Genomic DNA, 17,408 nt, shown 5'->3' with positions numbered 1-17,408 from the left:
AGCAAAGCCCATACCGCATAGTCAGCTATAAAAGGCCCCGAAATGACAAATGTAAAACAACTCAAACGAGAAAACTAACCTAATTTATGTACAAAAAAATGAACGAAAAACAAATATGTAACACATCAACAAACGACAACCACTGAAATACAGGCTCCTGACTTGGGACAGGCACGTACATACAGAATGTGGGTGGGTTAAACATGTTAGCGGGATCCCAAACCTCCCCCTAACCTGGGACACTGGTGTAATAGTACAACATAAGAACGAACTATAAAAATCAGTTAAAAAAGGCTTAACTCAGCCAATGGATACAAATAGAAATACATCTAACAAAAACAAGTGGATGTGGCCGGGTACTTGTATATTCCAACAACAAAAGGACACTAAGTACAGATCTGAGAGTACTCGCAGTTACTGACAGCTAGTTCAAAGCCAGTAACAACTAATAAGACATCATGTATCTAAGACTTAATTATCAATCATTACGCATCCAACATCCAATGGATCTAGTGTAAAGATGTCATAAACAGTCAGAGAAAAATACGACCTTGTGCAATATTGCCAAGATACAGGTATCGACAGATTGTAGATCCATGAACTACTGATGAATGTGCATATGTATATAACAATAATATTTAGTTTGTTTTTAATTTACTGATAACAAAATCAATATTAATACCAATAAAACAATATTCAAAGATCTAATTACAGAGTTGAATTGGTAACTTAAAGTTTATTTTCCTTTTTGTCATAATTCCATAAGATTTTATTTTGAACCATTTTGGATAAGCTGTTTCATTCTTAAATACTAAACGTTCCCGTCCAAATGATAAAGACTTTAAATAAAAAAATAACAGAAGATTACCACGAACAATTTGAAATTTTCTTGTTTCATAGGTTGTATGAAAATTTTTCATCCATTTAGCATGTTTAGATATCAAAAGTGGGGTTAACTGGCAAAAAAGACGAAACCAATATCTCGTCTTTCACATTGGACGGGTCTGCTTCCCCAGTGGTAAACTGTATTTTTTGTGCAATATGTTTATTTTTCGCTCATCCTGTAATGACCATTTATGTCCTGATTGTAAATGAGCATAATACCCCTCCCCTTTTACGAACTTATATGAGGATGACATGCATTGTATGTTTAAAACATCTGAGAAAAAATGCTTGTCCCCATAACATAAAGAATGATGACAAAAAGGGGAGAGCATAAATATTGTAATAAAGCTGAAGTACACAGTAATTCTATACATATTTATGTCTTATAAAAAAAAATCCTACTGACTGACTCAAATCTTTCACACAAAAATTCTGTAAACAGGCTACAAATTAAAAAACCTTATCCTCTTATACAATGTTATAAATGTAAATGAAATTATTGATTATTTCAAAGATATAATAGTATAAAAAATCTTATAACAGTAATATTTTTGTCAGTATTTTTAAAGTAATATTTTTGTCAATATTTTTAAAGTAATATTTTATCTGTAATTAGTTTTACGTAATATTTAAACTGGTGAATGAAATACTCAAGCATAACACCTTTTAACACTGATTTTAGGACTATAAGTGATACATTTCTGTTGCTTTTGATGTTACAGGGGTTCCGGATTCCAAAACATTTGATGTAACGTTGATGATCTGTTTAATCAGAAACTTGACATCTATCAATCCTGCAATCAATGGATTTGACAGTCTACCACTACCAGGGGAAACAACTCCAGGATCTGATCTAGCCAGGATAAAATGTTACAGGAATAAACTAGCTCATCATGATAGTAATACAATACATACTGCTTATTTCAATACAGCATGGAGAGAGATATCAGATGTAAGTATCTCTACATTGATACTTAGATTTATATTTAACATGTTGGACTATGATCCCATTGTCAATACATAGCTCAAGTAAATTAATATTTGAATTAAGTAATCAATAAACTTTGCTTACCAAGTGAATTAGCCCCAATGGCTCTTGCATCTGAAGGCCTCTTTGGAACTGATGAAGGATGTCGTCAATCCATTACTATAAACTTTTTAAAAAATCTTCTGCTCTGAAACTAGACGAATTGCTACCAAACTGTACCTGAATGTTTCTTAGGGTGTCTTGTTTCTAAATTGTATCTGGGGATTTAATATATTAATAAACCTGGGTGATGTTGCTAAATACAATGAAATATAGAGCAGGTTAAAGGTGGTGAAATGCAGTTTTTGGGATACAATTGCTGTCAAGCAATCTGTAGACTTTTACCATTGACTCCTTTTCAAAGTCTTCCAAGGCCCTCACGTCAACCGTTTTGTGCTTTATATTAAGGAACACCTCAGATTCTTAAGATTGTCTTGTTATTAAAGGTAAAATTAAAAAACAAACAGATTGAATTTAAACAACTTTCCTATAATTTTCATCTCATAATCTTCATGTTTTGAGATCTCCCTTTTTAGCTCACCTGGCCCGAAGGGCCAAGTGAGCTTTTCTCATCACTTGGCGTCCGTCGTCCGTCGTCGTCCGACGTCGTCCGGCGTCGTCCGTCGTCGTCCGTCGTCGGCGTTAACTTTTTACATTTTGAACTTCTTCTAGAGAACCACTGAATGGAATGAAACCAAACATGGCATGAATGTTCCTTATGAGGTGCTGACCAAGTGTTGTTACTTTGTAGCCGATCCATCATCCAAGATGGCCGCCAGCGGGGGACTTAGTTTAACATAGGACCCTATGGGAGATGCATACAAATGACTTCTTTTAGAGAACCACTGAATGGAATAAAACCAAACATGGCATGAATGTTCCTTATGAGGTGCTCACCAAGTGTTGTTACTTTGTAGCCGATCCATCATCCAAGATGGCCGCCAGCGGGGGACTTAGTTTAACATAGGACCCTATGGGAAATGCATACAAATGACTTCTTTTAGAGAACCACTGAATGGAATAAAACCAAACATGGCATGAATGTTCCTTATGAGGTGCTGACCATGTGTTGTTACTTTGTAGCCGATCCATCATCCAAGATGGCCGCCATCGGGGAACTTAGTTTAACATAGGACCCTATGGGAAATACATACTAGCCTTTGTTAGTCTTGTATTATTTTTAATTTTAGTTTCTTGTGTACAATTTGGAGTTTAGTATGGCGTTCATTATCACTGGACTAGTATATATATTTGTTTAGGGGCCAGCTGAAGGACGCCTCCGGGTGCGGGAGTTTCTCGCTGCGTTGAAGACCTGTTGGTGGCCTTCTGCTGTTGTCTGTTCTGTGGTCGGGTTGTTGTCTCTTTGACACATTCCCCATTTCCATTCTCAATTTTAAATGTCTTCTTTTAGAGAACCACTGAATGGAATGAAACCAAACATGGCATGAATGTTCCTTATGAGGTGCTGACCAAGTGTTGTTACTTTGTAGCCGATCCATCATCCAAGATGGCCGCCAGCGGGGGACTTAGTTTAACATAGGACCCTATGGGAAATACATAAAAATGTCTTCTTTTAGAGAACCACTGAATGGAATGAAACCAAACATGGCATGAATCTTCCTTATGAGATGCTGACCAAGTGTTGTTACTTTGTAGCCGATCCATCATCCAAGATGGCCCCCAGCGGGGGACTTAGTTTTACATAGGACCCTTTGGGAAAAACATAAAAATGTCTTCTTTTAGAGAACCAATAAATGGAATGGAACCAAACATGGCATGAATGTTCGTTATGAGATGTTGACCAAGTGTTGTTACTTTGCAGCCGATCCATCATCCAAGATGGCCGACAGCGGGGGACTTAGTTTAACATAGGACCCTATGGGAAATACATACAATTGTCTTCTTTTAGAGAACCACTGAATGGAATTGAACCAAACATGGCATGAATGTTCCTTATGAGTTGCTGACCAAGTGTTGTTACTTTGCAGTCGATCCATCATCCAAGATGGCCGCTAGGGGGGGGGGGGGGGGGGGGGGGGGGGGGCTTAGTTTAACATAGGACCCTATGGGAAATACATACAAATGTCTTCTTTTAGAGTACCACTGAATGGAATGAAACCAAACATGGCATGAATGTTCCTTATGAAGTGCTGACCAAGTGTTGCTACTTTGTTGCCGATTTACTGTTCAAGATGGCCACCAGGATATTTTATTAAATAACGGGACCAATATTAATCAAAATTTGGCCTCAATCATTATTTGGGTATCTGTTATGATTTTTATCTATCTTTACATGATTTCTAAAACCAAAGTAGAGTCAGGTGAGCGACACAGGCTCTTGAGAGCCTCTAGTTTTATATGCGTCTATTTTTCAATACGGAAAATCAGAATTAAGCAGTATTTATATTTAGGGTTTTATATATTTAGAAACACGTCAAAGAGGGAATTCCGCAGTTATGTTAAAATGCGAGTTCATCATCATCAGAGTTGTTCTGATAAAACTATTTCTGTCAGATAAGTACTGAAGTGGAGTTTTTCTTATATGTTACCATGGTTACCGTTATGAAACTGAAACTTTGATATTGAACTTCCATAAAGAAATGGAGAACCATCTAGGAGGTTTAACTAACATATAATATACGTCCTTGCTACAATTGACCTAAATCAAATCATAATTCTAATGGTTTGTTTAGGTAATTATGCGCATGCGTATAGTTTTCTTGACCTCCAGGGGTATCTGACTAAATGGTTGATCTGGTTTCCCCATTCCATTGATTAATTTGAAACTCAAGAGATCCTTTCTGTGTCTATCTGCTATTTAGGGTTATTGTTGTTGCATGATTTTAAATCATGTGCAACATTTAAATAAAAAAATGTAGTCAACAATGTAAAGGTAGAACTAAAACACCCCTTCAGCCGAAATGGAGTCTTCCATATTATCAACGTTAAGAAACTTGTTGCTCATCATTGATCAAAGATTTTTAAAAAAGTAAAATTTCTTTAGCATGTTGTTATATTTAAGTAACTTTCATATGTGTTTATTTGCTATTATTCCTGTTTTGTTAAAATTTTAAGTAGATCAATAATGAACTTGGTCATTTATAGATTGTGAACAGCACGAGTTTATTTATACTTTATACTGTTATGGGTAACTCTCGTACCTTATAGTGTTGTTCATTAACATTCGGACATTTAATGCAGGGAACCAGATTTAGAGTTGTCGCCCATACAATACTTCGGTCAATTAAGAATCAAAATACGACGACACGACGAGTAAAATTGATCCGTTCTGTCGATAGACGTCGAATTATATTAAAAGCGATGGCAATTTAAACAGAAGAATGTGTACGGAAAGGAGTCATGCCCACTGACCTAAAGGAAATTAAATATTTAATGAATTAGAATTGGGATTCCTCCTAGAATTCACGTAGGAAAATTATAGATGATAAGGTACGAAGTGAGATACCTTCTCTCTATATAATATATCAGTGACCGCTGTGGATAGTAAACTTGGAATTGATAGTACAAAACTAAAACACAATAATTACATTGTTCATACACTTGTATCAAAGATTGGCTATTTTCTAAAGTTGAAAAACTAATCAAATAGAGAATACATGTGCAGTTGAATTATTTTCGAGAATAATACTAATATCAATGAAAACAATAGCAATCGTGTCCCTCAGAGGAATCATACTCTTTTATTGTATTTTTATATCTAAAAAAAATAAGTTGTCATGGTAGGTGATACAAAACTGACAAAGCAAAAATTATAAGCAAGTTAAGGTCTATCTAATGTTAGATTTTCTGATAAATCTGAAGATCCATTATACATGTTATAGGAGTTATTGTCACTGAAATTTCAATTTTTAGAACATTTCAGAGATTTCATACGACTGCAAAAATTTGTGGCCATAGAATCGGTGATAATGGTTTGGCGATGTCGTTTTCATCTGCAGACATTTGGTTTCCAGACAATAATTGAGTATAAATGAATCGATCTCTATAAATTGTACCACAAGCTTTAATTCTATACCTCAAAAGCATGTTTGGAATTGATTTTAGGGGTTATTAACTTAACCGTTTAGAAATTAGGGGCCAAAAACAAGCATTTTTCTTGTTTCAGGACATTATAACTTGATGAGTATAAGTCTTATTGGATCTCTATAAAATTGTACCACAAGGTTCCATACCAACACGAAGGTTGGGATATATTTTAGGGGTTATTGTCCTTACCGTTTTGATAGGAATTAGGGGTTAAATACTATCTAATATTTTGTGTAAATTATTTTTTTGACCAATTTAAATGGGGTTTAATTTAACTTCTTGAATTCTTCGTGTTCTTTAATATGCTGAATCTAATTGGGTATTTAGATTTTGGATTTTGGGCCCTGTTTTTAAGTTAGTCTACGTTGATGTTCAAAGGGTCTGAAATTAAACTGTGTTTGATTTCATCAAAATTTTAGTCAATGTGTTTCTTTGATCATGTTGATCATGTTGATATGCCTAATACATGTAATATAACTGTGTATTAATTTTTTTTTTAATATTGGGCCCCGTTCTCAAATTGGCCCACATTAAGGTCCAAAAGATCAAAAATTAAAATTTGTTTGATTTCACCAAAAGTTGAATTATTGGGGGTTCTCTGATATGCCGAATCTAACCGTGTATTAAGATTTTGGGACTGGTTTTTGTTCTCCGTATAAAGCGCTGATGGGGACATTGGAATACCGTCCTGAGTACGTCCGGTCTTGTTAGCTCTCTCACATGTACAAATCTGGACAGATGTTTATTAAACTTATATCATAGGTTTATATTAGCAATGTCTTGAATGAGTTCGAAAATCAGTGCCAATCAATTATTAAAGGCAGTGCTTTAATGCCTTTCTAGTTGCCGGGTTAATCCTTCCTTCCGCGATATCCAACTTATCAACGTGGGGGGTCATTAGGCTCCAAGTAGATCCGGAAATGTTGAATTCTCTCCTCTTCTTATTGCGATATAAAATGTTTTTTGTTTCATTTCATTTACATTGGGAAATAGAGAAACGATCATTGTGTTTTGTTAGTTTTAAAATTTTTTGATATATTAGTATTTTGCATTATAAGCAGTCAACCGATTGACAAACTAGAATTATTTGAATTCCGTGTGGAAAGAGCTCGGGTTAATTTCGAGTGTTATCTGCAATCTAGATGTTTATAAATCATTTCAGTCGTTGATATAATAATTAAAGGTCGACTGAACATGAATTATATTATACAATTTAAAGCGAATTTCTGTTTATGCACGTGAACCCGTCTAACGTTATTGTAATTTCGCAGTTATATAAAGTAGCAAATTATCGTTCCTGAATAGGTGGCGCCGTGGTAGCGGATCCTGTTCCTCTACTTCCGGTTTCTGCACTGTGCAACTATTTCAGTTATATTTTTAATTAACGATGCCAAGTACTTGTTGTTGTGTACCTTGATATCATTTAAGAGGATTACATGCATTTCCAAATGACTTAAAAAGAAGGAAAAGTTGGATCAACGCCATGGCCCATACGCAGATTGGACGAGAACACGATGATATCGTGGAGTCCATCTCAATCAGCTGTTGTTTGCAAGGCATGTTTTACTGAAAAAGACTACGTGCAGGAAACTATTCATGGTAAAACTCTATTTTCTTTGTGAAATATATAGTTATATATGTAATCGCCATGCGAATAAACCAAAGTCTGTTTACAACCGCAATTATCGTTTTAGAATAAAAGGGGGTGGGTAATTCAAGACGTCATAATTTTTTGGACTACGATTCAATGTGATCTGTTTGAGATTTTTTGGTGATTGCTACAATTATAATGATTTCTTACAAGAGGTTTATCATACTGAGAATTATTTTAGCAGTAATTATACTAATGTAGTAATGACAGGAATGCATAAGCTATGCTCATAGACTTTCTTGAAAAATATCAATGACAATGTTAACAGGAACAAAACAATGACATGCTCTCATCTATATTATAGTTATTTAGGTACAAACAATGTACGTTTGTTGCATAAGTCTCTCATTGTTTGTCCTTTGGATTTACATAACATACATTGAATCAGGCAAACATAGTTTTATCCAGATTGTAATGAATAAATCTAGTTAATATTTCGCCAGGTAGTAAAAAGTATACATTGCTAATGGAAGTTCATTTAATTATCAAAAAACTAATGTTTTATAACCTTTTTCAGGGCGCAAACCCACCATACAGAGACTTAAGTCTACTGCCATTCCCAGCCTATTTTCCTGGACCAAGCAAGAGACTGAATCGTCCGCAAAAAGAAAAATCAGGGCAGTTTCCTGTGAAAACAAAAGAACTAAACTTGATGAATATTGTAGTAGAAATCTAGAGGAAAGTTTTGATTGTAAAGTTGGTTTTCCCGAAGAAGTCATTCATACTGCAGAAAGGATTTATGACTGTCCACCACCAACTGCCGAGCTAATGTACATGTTGAGCTTCACAGATGGAATTACGCAAACACCATCAATGCCTATGTTTTCAGCAGAGAATTTTGAAATGAAGACACGTGACACAGCCATGCATTTTTATACCGGTTTAGAGTTGTATACTAAATTTTTATTTGTTTTGACCACACTTGGTCCAGCAGCACATTGTTTGAGATACATATATTTTCAAATTGATAGGGTGTCAGTTGAAAATCAGTTTTTTTATGACTTTGATGAAATTGAGGCATCATACAACCAACTTTGAACTGCCTAGATTCTAGATTGAATCTAGTGTTGAGAACATTGTGTATACATGGATTGTTTTTAAGTCTAAACAGTGGTGTGAGGCTAACACTTGGCCATCTAGTGGTTTAGTCAGGTATTTTTCACCATCCAACTTCAAATTAAAAGTTTCCTACGACTTGGATTATTATTGACAGCACAGAATATCCCGTGATAAAACCTAAAGCTCCTAGAGCTCAGGCAACCTTTTCATCAAATAAAAACAGAAACACTGAAAATTCTTGAATGTTCGACACCTGGTGGTTTAGTCAACTATGTCTCTATGTCACATAGAGCGAATTATTGGACTTGGCAAAACATACAAAATTCTAATAAATCCTATGAATGGAACTGAAACAAAACTTTCATCTGAAATAACATTTAGTTGTTTTATATTGTGTAATTTTAGGACTTGTATTGTGCCAAAGGATGCATAAATAAAAGTGACGCAATGAATTTTGTTCTGATATATATATATTTACAATTACATGCACATGTAAATTGTAATGCATATAAAAATAAGGAGATGTGGTATGATTTTCAGTGAGTTTATCAAACTAAAGTGCATAAGAAATGGGTTTAAGCAGTTACAGGTGTTACTGTCACCGTACAATCTCCAACAATGAGAAAAACTCGTACCCTGTAAAAAATTTCAGAGATCTTACAACTAAGTTTTGTTGCCTCACCTTGACTTTGGTGAATTTTTTATATCTGTTGATGTAAATATAAAAAAGAAGATGTGGTATGATTGCCAATGAGACAACTCTCCAAACATGCACAAGAGACCAAATGACATAGAAATTAACAGCTATAGGTCACAGTACGGCCTTCAACAATGAGCAAAGCCCATACCGCACAGTCAGCTATAAAAGGCCCCGAAATGACAATGTAAAACAATTCAAACAAGAAAACTAACGTCATATTTTATGAAAAAAAAATGAACAAATATAACAAATATGCAACACATAAACAAACGACAACCACTGAATTACACTTTTACAGGCTCCTGACTTACATGTACATACAGAATGTGGCGGGCTTAAACATGTTAGCGGGATCCCAACCCTCCCCCTTACCTGGGACAGTGGTGTAACAGTACAATATAAGAAAGAACTATAAAAATCAGTTGAAAGAGGCTAAACTCATCAGATGGATAAATACAAATACAAGTGGACATGGTCGGGTAGTTGTACATCCAAACAACAAAAAGACACTAAATACAGATCTGAGAGTACTTGCAGTTACTGACAGCTAGTTCAAAGCCACTAACAACTGATAAAAAAATCTTGCATCTAAGACTAAATTATCAATCCGTAAGCTCCCTTTAGAATTTTATAAATTTTAGATTTTACATTTCTGAGTTATGGGGTTTTATTCATTAAAAAAGGGGGGATTTTCCAGTTTTTGGACAACAACTCAAAAATGCTTTAAGCAGTTCACATGAAACTTTGGTGAATTATTTATAGCTATTGATGTAATCTCCCTATTGATTTTCATAAATTTCAAATATGACATTGAGAAGAAATAGAATTTTATTTGTTTATAGTCTGGCAACAGATTTATTAAGTATTGCGCAACAGCACAGTGTATTGCACAACAGCAAGAAATCTTTAATTGAATATAAATTCAATTCATATAACCGATTTCAAGTTCATTGACTACATTTATTCAGAAACTATAATATGTCAAATATTTAGTTACAATCCAAATTCAGACCTGTATCAAGCTTGAATATTGTGTCCATTTTTGCCCCAGCTGTTCAGGGTTGGACCTCTGCGGGTGTATCCAGCTGCGCTCAGCGAATCAGTTTATTTCTTAATTAAGAACTCCTTTTTTCATTCATAAATTACTTTATGCTTGGAAATATAATTTTGCTTGGAGTTGAAAGAGTTGACATGTTGCAATGTACATTTACTCTACATAGTTCTATGGTACCAAATCAAAAGTTTATATAAAAGAAAGAAGTCAAAGATTTCCCATCATAGTTTAGTTACATACATTTTTTTTGTACCTGAGGTCGTTGAATATAGATCATTATATAAATAAGGAGATTTGTTATGATTGCCAATGAAAAAACTAAGGATTTTCTTATCCAAGGAATAGATTACCTTAGCCGTATTTGGCACAACTTTTTGGAATTTTGGGTCCTCAATGCTCTTCAACTTTGTACTTGTTTGGCTTTGTTACTATTTTGATCTGAACGTCACTGATGAGTCTTATGTAGACGAAACACACGTCTGGCGTATTAAATTATAATCCTGGTACCTTTGATAACTAATTTGACTATAAACATAGATAAAAAAGGTACAAACTGGACATAATGCACTAGTTCATAAACAAGTGAGAACAATCGCCTTCATATAGTGCTCAGAATATGACATTCATAAAACTTGTTCAATATCATTAGAGAACTCTAAATCTTAAATACTGAAAGCCACCTCTGATAAGTACACTGTACTATGCAAGATAATGATATAACTGGACTTAAAATACACACAACCTGTAATTAACTGCCTTTACAGCACTTTCGTGCTTTGATTTTTAAAAGAGTTATGCCCCTTGGTCACATTAATTTTATTGTAAATTGCAACATTAGCGCTCTCATTTGTACAATTCTTGCCAGATTTTTATGGAACTTGTATCATAGGTTTGTATTAGCAATGTCTTGGACGAGTTTGAAAATCAGTGCCGAACAATTATTTTTAAAAAAGTTATGCCCCTTGAAACATTAATTGTATGGAAAGTTGCATCGCTAACGCTCCCATGTGTTCAATTCTTTCCAGATTTTTATAAAACTTATATCATTGGTTTATATGTATCAGCAATGTCTTGGACAATTTCGAAAATCAGTGCTGATCAATTTTTTTTGAAAGAAAATATGGAAAATTGCATTATAAGCACTCTAATGTGTACAATTCTTGCCAGATTTTTATGAAATTTATATTACTATTGTGCTAAAATGATTAAAGGCTAAAATAATGCTAAGAGGATTGAAGGCTGAAAATATGCTAAGAGGATTGAAGGCTATAATATTTTTAAGCCGACGGAAGGCTTAAATAATTCTTAAACATTTATATTAAAAATATTTGAAGGCTTAAATAATTCTTAAACATTATTTATTAAAGACAATTTTTGAAGGCTAAAATAATTCTTAAACACTTGTATTAAAGATGATTTTTGATGGCTAAAATAATTCTTAAACATTTTTATTAAAGATAAATGAAGGCTAAATGATTCTAAGAGGATTGAAGGCTAAAATAATGCTAAGACGATTGAAGGCTAAACTAATGCTAAGAGGATTGAAGGCTTAGATAATGCTAAGAGGATTGAAGGCTAAAATAATGCTTAGAGGATGGAAGGCTAAAATAACGCTTAGAGAATTAAAAGCTAAAATAATGCTAAGACGATTGAAGGCTAAACTAATGCTAAGAGGATTGAAGGCTTAGATAATGCTACGAGGATTGAAGGCTAAAATAATGCTTAGAGGATGGAAGCTTAAGGCTAAAATAATTCTAAAATGATTAAAGGCTAAAATAATGCTTAGAGAATTAAAGGCTAAAATAATGCTAAGAGGATTGAAGGCTTAGATAATGCTAAGACGATTGAAGGCTAAACTAATGCTAAGAGGATTGAAGGCTTAGATAATGCTAAGAGGATTGAAGGCTAAAATAACGCTTAGAGGATGGAAGGCTAAAATAATGCTGAAAGGATTGAAGGCTAAAATAATGCTTAGAGAATTAAAGGCTAAAATAATGCTAAGACGATTGAAGGCTAAACTAATGCTAAGAGGATTGAAGGCTTAGATAATGCTAAGAGGATTGAAGGCTAAAATAATGCTAAGAGGATGGAAGGCTAAAATAATGCTTAGAGAATTAAAGGCTAAAATAATGCTAAGACGATTGAAGGCTAAACTAATGCTAAGAGGATTGAAGGCTTAGATAATGCTAAGAGGATTGAAGGCTAAAATAATGCTAAGAGGATTGAAGGCTTAGATAATGCTTAGAGGATGGAAGGCTAAAATAATGCTTAGAGGATTGAAGGCTTAGATAATGCTAAGACGATTGAAGGCTAAACTAATGCTAAGAGGATTGAAGGCTTAGATAATGCTAAGAGGATGGAAGGCTAAAATCATACTAAGAGAATTGAAGGCTAAAATAATGCTTAGAGAATTAAAGGCTAAAATAATGATAAGACGATTGAAGGCTAAACTAATGCTAAGAGGATTGAAGGCTTAGATAATGCTAAGAGGATTGAAGGCTAAAATAATGCTAAGAGGATGGAAGGCTAAAATCATACTAAGAGGATTGAAGGCTAAAATAATGCTTAGAGGATGGAAGGCTAAAATAATGCTTAGAGAATTAAAGGCTAAAATAATGCTAAGACGATTGAAGGCTAAACTAATGCTAAGAGGATTGAAGGCTTAGATAATGCTAAGAGGATTGAAGGCTAAAATAATGCTAAGACGATTGAAGGCTAAACTAATGCTAAGAGGATTGAAGGCTTAGATAATGCTAAGAGGATGGAAGGCTAAAATCATACTAAGAGAATTGAAGGCTAAAATAATGCTTAGAGAATTAAAGGCTAAAATAATGATAAGATTATATGTTAAACATGTTAAATAAATGTAATTTACCTTAAAACATTTTCTTTATTCACATTTAAAATTCTTTATGCAGTTTAAATATTGAAAAAAGAAACTCAAACATACGAAATTAGGTACAGAAATCCATTTAAGCTCAGTGACCTAATTTTCAAATAGTCTTCTGTAACTCTTGTAACAGGGGATATAGTAATTGTATCTGTCTGTCCGTCCATCTAAACACAATACCCAGAGACTGTTCGATATATATAACTTGCATACACTACCTTGCGAATCTGCCCTGGTGGGAAGATAAAATCAATACAAATAGAGATCTACATGAGACAGCAGTTTCTACAAACAATTCATAGAAAATCTAGAGGGCCTGATATTTATTTCGAGGTGTTTATTCATGAAATAAAAGTATTCTTATAGTTAAGAATACTGTAATCTTTTCAATTTTTACGTTTGTAATTGGTATGAGGTTTGACCTCTATAAATTATGCATACTTTAAAGTGTCAGCCATTTTGTATGTTTTTGATCAATACCTGTATGCTTTCCTACGGGATTCCCCAGACATGCATGAGATCTATACATTTGAACCTCCCAAACAGGAGTACAATAATCCCGGTTTCAGGGGTCTCCTCCGTCCTCCTCACATTTCAATGCAGATATAAGGACCTTCAGCATGCTCAAGTGGGTCCAAACTGACAGCAGAAAACATTGACTCAACGTTAGTTCACAGCTTCCTTAGTGTTAAGATTAACACCTACACAAACTGTCACAAGGATAAGGATTACTTTAGTACAAGTAGTCGAGTGTATTAAAAGCAGCCAAGTCCGATTCTACTTCTTTGAATAACCCAGTGTGCTAAGACATGTAAGATAAGTTCTGTAAAACTTATTAAAAAACATTTGTCCATGTAATATATAGACAGTGATTTACCTTATATATTTTAAAGTGTTTAAAACAATGAGTCTTAAGTTTTCTAGAAAAATGACTTTCTTTATGCATAAAAACCATGCATAACTTTGGTTATTGTTTGTTTGTTTATTAATCACGTTTAACATACTATTTTTGGCAAATAATTTTTCTATATATCTATGCCTATGAGATTGCATACAAATAAAACAGATGGAGGCATGAATAAAACACTATACTTAAATTTTCTCTAAGTACTCAAAGAAAAGGTTTAATCATAGAATTGATTATGATAGTTGACTTTATCCAATTTGTGGCCGTTTCATAAAGTTAAACTTTGGGTTATCAAACTCAGTAGGCAGTTGCATCATAGTCTTTGGACGTGTCATAAGCGAAGTCGTATCACTTTGACCTTGATTTTGGCCTTCTGACTTTTCTCAATTGACCCCTACGATAGTTAAATAGTGTATGGTATGTGTTTGGTGCATACGTTTTGAACTGTAGCACTTTAATTGACAAAACTTTTAAACCTCACACTTTGTTCCAGGGTCAGTATGATTCTTTAAGGTTGACCTATAATTAACAATGTATATAAAAAAGAAGATGTGGTATGATTGCCAATGAGACAACTCTCCACAAGAGATCAAATGACACAGAAATTAACAACTATAGGTCACCGTACGGCCTTCAACAATGAGCAAAGCCCATACTGCATAGTCAGCTATAAAAGGCCCCGAAATGACAAATGTAAAACAATTCATACGAGAAAACTAACGGCCCAATTTATGTACAACAAAATGAATGAAAAACAAATATGTAACACATCAACAAACGACAACCACTGAATTACAGGCACCTGACTTGGGACAGGTACATACATACAGAATGTGTCAACTAAAAATAGAGGCAATGATTAATGGCTGAAAACCAAAAATCTCAAAATGTCATTGCCTCAATTGCTGAATTTCACAGCAGCAACTAAAATGTATTACATGGTTATAAATACCTCTATGAATCTAGTGTATATTAACTTTTTATTCCTGTCTAATTATTGCCATTGTTGGTTACAGCCTTTCATATAAAATCACTTTCATTACAATTGTATTGATTTAAGTTTGCTGTCTTTGATCTTTAAAATAGGAGTTGTGGTCTTTTTTGCGAGTGTACCAGCTATCCAAAATAGTTCAAAGGAGGAAGATATATAAACAATTATAGGTCACCATACGGTCGTCAACAATGAGAAAAACTCATACCATATAGTATAAAAGGCCCTGGTATGAAAAATGTGGAACAATTCAAACAAGAAAACTAACGGCTTATTTAGTAACAATACAATTTACTAAAAACAAATATCATGAATATGAAGGACCTGAATCAATAAAAAATACTAAAATCACAGGCCCTTGACATGGGATGGGCACATAAAGAAATTAACAGAGATTTCTGTATGCTTGTCAGTTTAAGGTTGCAATAGAAAATATCAAAATTTTTGATGAGACAATGATTTAGAAAAAACAGCAAAGCTGTGATTAAATACATATTTGAAATAATACACATCTACCGTTACCTGAAGGGCCAAGTGAGTTTTTCTCATCACTTGGCGTCTGTCGTCCGTCGTCGTCATTAACTTTTTACATTTTGAACTTCTTCTGAATGGAATGAAACCAAACATGGCATGGATGTTCCTTATGAGGTGCTGACCAAGTGTTGTTACTTTGAAGCCGATCCATCATCCAGGATGGCCGCCAGCAGGGGACTTAGTTTGACATAGGACCCTATGGGAAATACATACAAATGTCTTCTTTTTGAGAACCACTGAATGGAATGAAACCAAACATGGCATGAATGTTCCTTATGAGGTGCTGACCAAGTGTTGTTACTTTGAAGCTGATCCATAATCCAAGATGGCCGCCTGCGGGGGACTTAGTTTAACATAGGACCCTATGGGAAATACATACAAATGTCTTCTTTTAAATAACCACTAAATGGAATGAAACCAAACATGGCATGAATGTTCCTTTTGAGGTGCTGACCAAGTGTTGTTACTTTGAAGCCGATCCATCATCCAAGATGGCCGCCAGCAGGGGACTTAGTTTAACATAGGACCCTATGGGAAATACATAAGAATGTCTTCTTTTAGAGAACCACTGAATGGAATGAAACCAAACATGGCATGAATGTTCGTTATGAAGAGCTGACCAAGTGTTGTTACTTTGAAGCCGATCCATCATCCAAGATGGCCACCAGCTGGGGACAGTTTTTAACAAAGGACCCTATGGACAATACATACAAATGTCTTCTTTTAGAGAACCACTGAATGGATTGAAACCAAACATGGCATGAATGTTCCTTATAAGGTGCTGACTAAGTGTTGATACTTTGAAGCTGATCTTTCATCCACGATGGCCCCCAGGGGAGGGGGGGGCTGGGACTTCCTTTAACATAAGACGTACCCTATTGGAAATACATACAAATGCTTCTTCTACATTGTCTAGAGGTGCACTGAATGGAATGAAACCAAAAATGGCATTAATGTTTCTTATGAGGTGGTGATGAAGTGTTGCTACTTTGTTGCTGATTTACTGTTCATGATGGCCACCAGGATTTTTTATTAAATTACAGGGCCAATATTAAACCAAATTTGGCCTCACTCATTATGAGGGTATCTGTTATATGATTTTAATCTATTTTAACATGATTTCCAAAACTAAAGAAGAATCAAGTGAGGGACACAGGCTCTTAAGAGCCTCTAGTTATAGGAGTTATGGGACTTTGACCATTGATTTGACCATTATTATACAATGACACCTTGTTGATATTGATAATGACTCAACTGAATGATACTCCTCTGATACTGTTTGACACCAAGCTCTGACAGCAAGCTCTCAAACTTGATAGGATTGTGTTTGCTACACATGGGTAGTTGACCATATTATACCGTCATGTTGGTGCAACTATTTTTAGGCAGTTAAGCTGCCTTATGCGAGCACCCTAGATTTGTGTTCTACCCAATAAACACTTTGTTCCAGGGTCAGTATGATTCTTTAAGGTTGACCTATAATTAACAATGTATATAAAAAAGAAGATGTGGTATGATTGCCAATGAGACAACTCTCCACAAGAGACCAAATGACACAGAAATTAACAACTATAGGTCACCGTACGGCCTTCAACAATGAGCAAAGCCCATACTGCATAGTCAGCTATAAAAGGCCACGAAATGACAAATGTAAAACAATTCA

General features: G+C 34.5%; 2 protein-coding genes across 2 annotated transcripts in view; both read left to right on the top strand.

Moving 5' to 3' along the window:
• Positions 1-17,408, top strand: part of LOC127717426 (uncharacterized) — a 65,202-nt gene that overhangs the window by 25,194 nt on the left and 22,600 nt on the right. Inside the window, exon 4 of the mRNA XM_052223067.1 lies at positions 1,608-1,837. Coding sequence (XP_052079027.1) covers positions 1,608-1,837 — 230 coding nt within the window. The remainder of the gene's footprint in view (positions 1-1,607; positions 1,838-17,408) is intronic.
• Positions 6,824-9,121, top strand: LOC127717428 (uncharacterized). The gene is made up of 2 exons (XM_052223068.1): positions 6,824-7,558; positions 8,128-9,121. Exons 1-2 carry the CDS (start codon positions 7,474-7,476, stop codon positions 8,646-8,648), a joined length of 606 nt encoding a protein of 201 aa, XP_052079028.1. The 5' UTR covers positions 6,824-7,473; the 3' UTR covers positions 8,649-9,121.

This window comes from Mytilus californianus, unplaced genomic scaffold (assembly GCF_021869535.1).
Source record: "Mytilus californianus isolate M0D057914Y unplaced genomic scaffold, xbMytCali1.0.p SCAF_10, whole genome shotgun sequence".
NCBI classification, from domain to species: Eukaryota; Metazoa; Mollusca; class Bivalvia; order Mytilida; family Mytilidae; genus Mytilus; species Mytilus californianus.
The sequence above is the reverse complement of the archived record's forward strand: the minus strand, read 5'-3'. Positions and strand labels throughout refer to the sequence as shown.

Bases quoted from the DNA above. Each gene is read 5' to 3' on its own strand.
- LOC127717428 (XM_052223068.1), top strand. From the start codon at position 7,474: ATGATATCGTGGAGTCCATCTCAATCAGCTGTTGTTTGCAAGGCATGT. The intron at 7,559-8,127 runs GTAAAACTCTAT...AACCTTTTTCAG, and splicing joins CGTGCAGGAAACTATTCATG to GGCGCAAACCCACCATACAG.